The 8,792-nt window shown below is 36.9% G+C and overlaps 1 protein-coding gene across 1 annotated transcript; it reads left to right on the top strand.

Annotated features, from left to right (window-relative positions):
* The first annotated feature begins 684 nt into the window (after positions 1-684).
* On the top strand, positions 685-6,847 carry LOC104905096 (uncharacterized). Its single transcript, XM_019252113.3, is given in 14 exon segments — positions 685-906; positions 1,800-1,994; positions 3,071-3,140; positions 3,580-3,675; positions 3,677-3,777; positions 3,904-3,979; positions 4,090-4,173; positions 4,253-4,332; positions 4,632-4,758; positions 4,914-4,973; positions 5,057-5,107; positions 5,188-5,346; positions 6,065-6,200; positions 6,391-6,847. Coding segments are annotated over 13 exon segments (1,368 nt in total). The 5' UTR covers positions 685-906; positions 1,800-1,836; the 3' UTR covers positions 6,561-6,847.
* The last annotated feature ends 1,945 nt before the right edge of the window (positions 6,848-8,792 follow it).

The raw sequence follows: 8,792 nt of genomic DNA, 5'->3' as shown, positions 1-8,792 counted from the left end.
AAAATCACAATATAATATAGTAAAAGAAAAGTTAAAATACATTAACAAAGGCAAATGTTTTATTAAATCCACACCCGCTCCACCACCCATTGCGGGTACAATTTTAATCCCCATCCCCGCCAAACCTAGACCCATCTCCGCCCCAATTGGGCGGGGATGGGGCGTGTCTCCTACTTGACCCGCCCCACTGCCATCCCTACCCATGTAATAGGATAGAGATATAAAAAAATTCTTAATTCTTTTTTTTTTTGACTAGAAATTCTTAATTCTTATATAACATTTATTTTGTTACGACTTTATTTAAAAAATATAACATCTATTTATTACTATATTCATTTTTGTACCACATTGTCATAAGAGCTCCACGCCTCCATGACCTCCTTGCAAATAAGAGTAGTCAAAATTTTGCACATCATCTGAGTCTTTCCTCAATATTTCCTTTTTTTGAATCTTCTGTTTCCACATAAACTACTCCATTTAGAAAATATGATTTTACAATTTCGCACTCCACAAGTTTCAAAGGACCATACACCATTTGTCGCAATCTCACATTCTCTCTCCTCTGCCTTCTGGCTTCTGCTCCATCACATAACTGATAACTGATAACTCCCATGCCTTGAAAGTCGAAGCTCACTTTCTATCTTTTTTTTTACCTCGGAATCTTTTCTTTTTCAATAAAAAAATGTCAATTTCAGTCGTCATCTTTCTCTCTCCTCTTCAACCCACTTTCTCTTTCTCGCTTGCTTGCTCTACTACCTCACGTTACGCTTTCTCCCTATCAATTTCGTCGCTTTTTATTCCAGATTTTTTCGGGTTTTGAATTAATTGAACCTTAGGATTCCATATACTTCAAGAATTACAACTACCCAGATTATAAAGATTCAGTTTTTCCGACCATTGTTTCAAGTATGATTCTTTTATCTTCTCTCGTTCATCTTTCTCTAACTTTTTATGTAATCTTTCATCAATACATTATTGGGTTTTTTTTACTGCTCCATTTGACAACTTAATTCAGCAATTCGTTGTAGAATATGAAGAGGGCAAGCTTTAATTTTTAATATTTTTGGATATAATTTGATGGTTACAGGACCTTTAATTGTACTTTTTAAGTTTGTATTGCTTTTGATTATGTATGTATGTATGTGATTATAAATGTCATATAACTAAGTACTCATGCTTTGTCGAGCAATTCGTGGAAAAGTACGGAAATTTTGAACTTTTTTGGTGGACAGGGGAGGGATGATATGATGTGAACAGTTAACTGATTAGTAGTTCCTAATTTTTCTTTCCTTTTTGTTATTTCAAATAGTTTGTGAACATGGCTTAATTTCTTATTAGTTGAGTTTTCAGAATATTTCAAGAAAACACACTACACACACAATTTTTTTAGTAACTATAAGCAGAAATAAAGGATCCCTGAATTCCCAAGACAGCTTCAATTATGATGCAATGAATAAAATGTATTTCTTTACTCTTTTCATTGCTATTGTCTGCAAATTTTGAAAATTTTGGGTCTTTTATGTGAGCTTGAAGGTTTTTTTTTGAGTTTTCCTCGAACAATACTAGCAAGACTGCAAGAGAATTATATATGTTTAATATGTTTAATAATGCAATGAATAATCAATGGAACCCGTTGTTGCTGAAATTGTATTGCACCTAATTGTTAGAATTGCATTCATAGCGCTCTGAAGAATCATTAGAATATGTTGTTATTAAGGGTGTGCTCAATCTAATTGATAATCCTAACTTCATGTGCTTGCTTTAGTTTTTTGACTGGACTGAAATATATATTTTGACAGGCATTGAGTCCTAGCTTGAGTTATCTCTCACAAAATTATGACCAATGTTGTGGAGGATGAAGAATCATTTAACAGACCGATTGGACGATGGCCTGTTTTCGTCTATGGTGTAGGTCACATGCTCAATGACATTACATCAGCCTGTTGGTTTACTTACTTGTTGGTGTTCCTCACAGATATTGGACTTTCCCCAGGGTATGCGCTTGCTAGTACCTTTTTTATATAGCTATTGTATCTTAAGTTTACTTTTCTACCTCTTAAAATGGATTACATGTTAAGGTTCAAAGAACACATGTCCATACAAATTTAATTTACATAATTTAAAGCCGATGTCGTTGTGGAAGAATCAAGAATGCTTGAGAAAGCTATATATTTGCACTAGTATGGTTGTATTCATATTTCACCTATTTAGTTGGTAAGTTACTTATGCTGCAGAAAATATGATTTAGTCTTAGCTCTTTATTATCTGACTGATGTGCTCTTCTGAAATATGGCTAATTTAGTTATTTTGGATAGGCTTTAGGACCGGCGGAAGGGGTCTAATGTAGGTTTCCATATGCATGTGAGTAGATAGAGAACTTTTTTATTAGAGCCTTGCCTGTTAAGGAAACTGCCCGGCGAAAGAAGATAAGTGTGGAGGACACTTACAGTTACATAATATAACATAACATAACATTTAATTTAGTTGAGTGATTGTAACTTATAAGCTGCTCTATGATGGCTTATCCAAGTTTGTTGAAATTGGGAAATCTCCAATCGACTTCATCTTTGATGCTAGTTAATATATACTATATCTTTCATATGTTCTGAAATTCTGAGATAAAGCATGCTAATAGCTCCCCAACTAAGGAGTTGCTTAGATTTTAGAATTATTTCCAATTTGGACAATGCTGCAACTTAGGCTATGTTCTTTTGGGCACAATTTGAGTTGAATTGAGTTTAGGTCAATTTAGTTCTGTTCAGCTACTTTCCCTCGCAGTTTCACTTGGGTTCAGTTCAATATGGCCCAAAAGAACATGGCAACAAGTTAAGGCTTTGTGTCCAGTATAAGGATACCGAGGATTTTACATAGTACTTTTGATCGAAAAATCAATCGGATTTATTTCGTACCCTTCGCTTAATATGAAGATGTCACTTTGATTGTGTAAAACTCAAAGGCTGGTTGATTACTTGATTTTTATATTTCCTTATTTTCAGCATATGCACCCGTCTGATATTGTGTAGTGTACTGTCTTTCAGTCTTTGACTTGCTTAATGTCCCATATTGATAGGGATGCTGCAATTGTGATGCTTAGTGGACAGGTCGCAGATGGTTTTATGACTGCCTTTTCTGGCGAGCTGGTAACTTGTTTTCTGGTTTTTAAGTTACATCAGTCATCCTATATATGCCTTGTTCAGTAGAATTGCTATGAAGTTTTTGTTTTTGGCCTTTGGTGAAATTGATGTAATGTTAAGTGGAATTGCTATGAAATTTTAATAGGTCTTTTTCTGTCCCTGATACAGAGAAGAAATTTTGCAGCTTTTATAAATGATGTTCATATCTCAGTTTTTATTCATATCTTAGTCATTATTCATATCTTGTGACAAATTTATCATTGATGATGATGCACCTATACCAACTTTTGTTGAGTGACTGAATCAGGAAGGTGCTGTAATGACTTCAGTTGATTCTTGTCTTTGCTGCTTGATGTGCCTTGAAGATAGCTTTTAATAGTATTACTTGTTCCTCTGTGCCACAAGTGAACCTTTTTTTGTTGTTGTTAATTTCACTGTGTGCTAGATAGACCGGTTTGGACGCTTCAAAGTATGGCATGGTGCTGGATCCCTGCTAGTTGCTGTTTCATTTTCTTCAGTGTTTGGTGGTTGTATACCATGCCAAAATAATGGGAACAGATTCATCGACTCTACAGACAATTGGATACAGCATTTTTGCGGCTATTTTCAATATTGGCTGGGCTGCCACTCAAGTGTCACACATGTAAATTTATTCACTCTTTGGATCATCTGCAAACTTGCTAGTATTATGTAATGCTTCTTTTTCGTGTATATGGTAGAATTGTGTGGGGTTTTCCAACATAGTTAATGTTTATTTTCTTGATAAAAGGTCTATGGTCAACTGTATGACACTGAATCCGACGAGCAGAGTTGTGCTAGCCAGCTGCCGGAATGCATTTACTATGGTGAAGCTCTTAGTACTTTTCATGTAGATTTGTGTTATGGTTTCTTGATATTATTGAACGCAGCCTACTTCATCCCACTTATTTCTTTGTGTCCAAAATTTTGTTTGCAGGTTGCAAACCTGAGCTTGTATGCCGTGGCTTTTGCTGTCTTTGGTCTTAGTAAATCAAGGACTCATGCTGATATAGAATACCAGGTATGCCCATGCAAGGATTATTCTTCTTTTAATCAATGCATCTTTGTGGAATTTAGTGCTTATGTTTTGACTTATGCAGTATCGTTGGATTGCTTATTCATCAATTTTTATCGGATGCTGCTTTGTTTGCATCTTTCTTATTGGAACTAAAGAGCCCAGGTGTGTATCTATTCCTGCGTTCTTCTTCCTGTGTCTGAAATAATATACTTTATGGCATGTTGCTTTTATCCATTTCGAAACCCTTAGTCTCAATAAAGTCAAAGCTGCAAGCTGTTACTAACTTAATATAAATATCACATACTGTGAACCCTGTTTGGAAAAGTCGTGCATGAAGAATAATGCTTTCAACTTGCTAGAATTTTGGCTTCGTCACAATATAGATAATAGCAGGATATCTTGATGTTTACCCTTTTTGATCAAAGGCTTCCCCCTGTTTTCCCTTATACTTTTTTTTGTAGATTGAAAGATTGCTTTCCGGGAAAAGTTTATGCTAGAATTGAATGGACCTACTGGTTCCATAAAGTCCTCTACTACCAGGTCGCTCTTGTATATGTACTGACTAGACTAGTGACTAATGTCTCACAGGTGAGTAGACATCTCCATTTTGTGTCTTATTACAGATACTCTAGTTTTGCTTCATAAATTTGAGAGGGGGGGAGGGGTTCTTTTTCAAATTTAGTTTTAGCTAGTAGTTAATTTTGCTATATGTTTCTTACTTATTGGTTATTATTTGCTCTCAGTCATTTCTTGCCTTTTACGTCATCAATGATCTACAAATGGCTCAATCTTCAAAAGCTCTGGTAATATACAGCTATTCCCATTTTTGTTTTTACGCGTTTCTGCTATATAATCTCATAATAGATTTGTCAAATTGTGAGTGTAGGTGCCTGCTATCATATACATTTGCAGCTTCATTATATCCCTTATTCTACAGGTGCCATCAGTAGCTCATGTTCTAATTTCAAAACCATGTTGTTACTATGTTACGTGAAAATAATATGGACTTGTTTGTAGGAGATGCCATGGCCTGGCCACCGCCTGAAATTATTCTACTCTATTGGAGGTGTTCTTTGGATATTTTGCGGTGCTGCAGTTCTTTTTTTGCCTCAAGCCATGAGTGGATATATGTATATCATCTCTATTGTTATTGGCATTGCAAATGCCCTAATGATGGTATGTTGAAACCTTTTTTCTCTTTTTGTTTTTAAATGTTTGGTTTTACAGATTCATAGAGGTTGTTAGGAAATAGGAATTATATTCTTTAACTTAACCTCATTCATGGTTCAAAAGTGGGTATAGAGGAACACAATTTTCTATTTAGTTTTGTTAAATTGGCCCAAAATTTTCCACATTCATCCACCAATTTGCCTTTCCAGATTGCAATTTGCAGGGGTTTCAGCGAATTAGGTATACTAAACTTAGCATTTTGCAATTTTTGGAAGATTGTCTGATTCAGAATGACTTCATAACGAAAAATTGGGAAGCATAGTCTGAAACTTGAGAGGATAGAGATCATCCAAGTCCTCTTGAGATTTCTTTTCCTGCTATATATTTTATAAATCTCAAGTGGTTTTCCTTATGCGATTTGCATTACGGCATTACCTTAAATTCAAGTTCAGGGGTGGCTACTCAATCTCAAAATGTTCTCCCATCTCACAACTCATTCTAATAAAAGTAAAGAAAAGAAAAGAAGAGAAAGGAATTAGAAGATAAGAAAAAGGTTATTAGAGAACATATTTGCTATAGAACTAGTGAGAAGAGGATGATGGAACCCACTATATATTGAAATTACAGAACTATTTCTCTCAATATGTTCTGCAGAGTAAATTCTCGAAATAGTTTAACTCGAAAAATAAGTCCACCTTATCTTTACTTTGGACTTTCGCCACAGGTCACTGGAGTAGGCATGCAGAGTGCCCTTGTTGGGCAAGACTTGAATGGATGTGCTTTCGTCTATGGATCACTGAGCTTTATGGATAAAATGGCATGTGGGGTTGTGTTGTACTTTCTGGAATCATTTCAAAGTAGTAAGTAACTTTTATTTCTATTTCATCCTGCTTCCCTTTGATGCATCTAGTTAATATTCTTATGGCTATTGTATATTATGTTCATGACCATTAATATATTGTTCATGATATTCTCTCTATCCATGGACACTTGATTTTTACACAACACATTTATTGTATTCTACACTTAAGTAACGTGCATTGTTTGCAGATGTCTCTTCAAATACCACTGTGCTTCATTCGTCTACACTGAGTTTCTCAATCACAAGATATGCTCTGGGTTTTGTTCCAGCAATTAGCGCTCTCATTGGTGTAGCAGTAACATACAGTATGAACCTTGAAACTCCTTTAACGCCTTTAGCACAGCCCCTTCTGGCCTAACAAGATTCACGAGGCTACTTTGACATCATATCTAGAGAGATTTTTGCACTGCATTTTTTCCACATATTGAGAGTCATGTTCTCACACTTGTAAATCCTTTGCTATATCATTTTGTTAGCACATTTACCTCACCCCTAGAAAAAAACACGGGGATAAAAGAAAGAAATCAATTATAGCGCGTAGTTATGTCAATGTTCACAGCACTTCGATTTCCTTTTTTTTCTATAGGCAAGAACAAAATTCTAATTTCACTATGTATAAATTCCCCCTTTCTTTTGTTTTTGTAATTTGTGGCTGCTGATTGTATGTAATTGTTGTTGCCTATTTGTGACTTGCGATACGTGCCTCCTACAAAAAAAAGTTCCCCTAATACTGTAGTGAACCACGTGATGCGACGATGGTATGAATAATCTTCTGCTAGCTCTTGTTGTGTGTATTGAGGATCCAGGAATGTAGGGGTTTAATGTAAGATATGCTCGTGGTGGGCGTCTAGGAGAATACATGTAGGAGCTGGAAAGAGGGTGCTCCTTGGCTAGGTGGTCCAGTGTTGGACTTCAACATTAGACTTGTTCAAGGGACCCCCTTTCACAGATTGGAACAGTATCGAATCATGTAGGTCATCGTGGGTTTGACTTTATCTTTACTAGATACTAACTTTAAAGCCTGTAGTACAATTTCAACAACTAACTGCCTATGCGGTTGGGACTTTCTCTCTAGAATTCTCTCTCTCTAGAATTCTCTCTCTCGCTAAATACTATCAATCTCTAGCCTCATCGCTTGAGTCCGGGTCATCAGAGACTCCTTTGTACCTGTGGTGCAGAGGCGCTGGGAACCTGTTCTTCAGGTGGTGCTATGGAAATGGAAATAGAAACAGATAATGAAGAGGGCCATCTAATGAGAGCCAGTGTCAAACATAAAGAAAGACCGAAGTCTACCCAGGGTGAGGATGAGTTAGTCTTAATGGAAGAAGGGGAGACGGAGAAGGAACGAAGATCAGAAGACGACAATCCGTTGCAAAGACAAGAGGTACGTTTCACTTGGGTGCCACATCAACCGGTGAAGGTCAGTTCCTTTAGAGATGTGGTGGCAGGTTCAACGCAATGGTTCCAGCAAGCGAAGCAATTGGTCCAAGCAACCATGGAATGGGATGAGGAGGAGTTGGAGATACCTGACTCTAGTTTGGATGTTAGCTTCTCGAAAGAAAAGCTCCAAAGACTAAGAGAGCCATGGAGAAATACGTTGATGGCAAAAGTGCTAGGGATGTCTATCAACCGGAATTTCTTGGTAGATAGGGTCAACAGGATGTGGAAGACAAAAGACAGACTTGAAGTGATTGACCTTGGTCAAGACATTTTCCTTCTTAAGTTCCACAATGGGGATGATATGGAAAGGGCGTTGTATGGAGGTCCATGGTTCATTTTGAATCAATATCTGATGCTGACCAAATGGAAACCGGATTTTCGTCCTTCATCATCAACTTTTGACAAAATTATGGTTTGGATCAGATTACCTGAACTCCCTCTAGATTATTACGAAAAGGATGCCCTGTTTGCTATAGCGGAGAAAGTTGGAAAACCCATAAAGGTGGATTATGCAACGGATACAGTGGCAAGGGGTAGATATGCGAGAGTTTGTATTGAACTGGAATTATCAAAAGCCCTTGTGACAAAGGTCTGGGTGGCAAAAGAATGGCAAGCAGTGGAGTATGAGAACCTCAATATGGTGTGTTTTAACTGTGGTCTAATTGGCCACAGGAAGGATCAATGTTCGACGCATTACGGAAAGATTAAAGATCCGGTGACGGTTGCTCAAGATCTTCATAGGGAGGCTGAGAAGAATGTCCATAAGGTCAACAGAGATGGTGAGGTGGTGATTGAAACGCCATTAGTGGAGCCCGGAAAGGAGAAGGAGGAAGCTAATGGGGAAACTCATAAAATATTGGGGCAAAGTATACCTGACTATATGGAAATCAAAATGCAGGAAAAAAATTGAACCAGAAATGATGATAATAATGGTAATTATGGGCCATGGATAATGGTCACAAACTCCGGGAAGAAGGGATATAAATCCAAGGAAGGAAATCAGGAAGGTCAGAGAAAAAATCTGGAGGGAGGGAATAAAACAAGAGGAAAGAATACTAAGGAGTATAGGGGTGGGACCCAGAGGAGAAGTTTAGAAGGAAATAAAAATACTAAATGGGATGTTTTGGAAGGTAATGAAGAGGAGAGAGAA

Source organism: Beta vulgaris, chromosome 1, assembly GCF_026745355.1.
Source record: "Beta vulgaris subsp. vulgaris cultivar EL10 chromosome 1, EL10.2, whole genome shotgun sequence".
Taxonomy (NCBI): domain Eukaryota; kingdom Viridiplantae; phylum Streptophyta; class Magnoliopsida; order Caryophyllales; family Amaranthaceae; genus Beta; species Beta vulgaris.
This window is presented reverse-complemented; position numbering and strand designations above follow the sequence as displayed.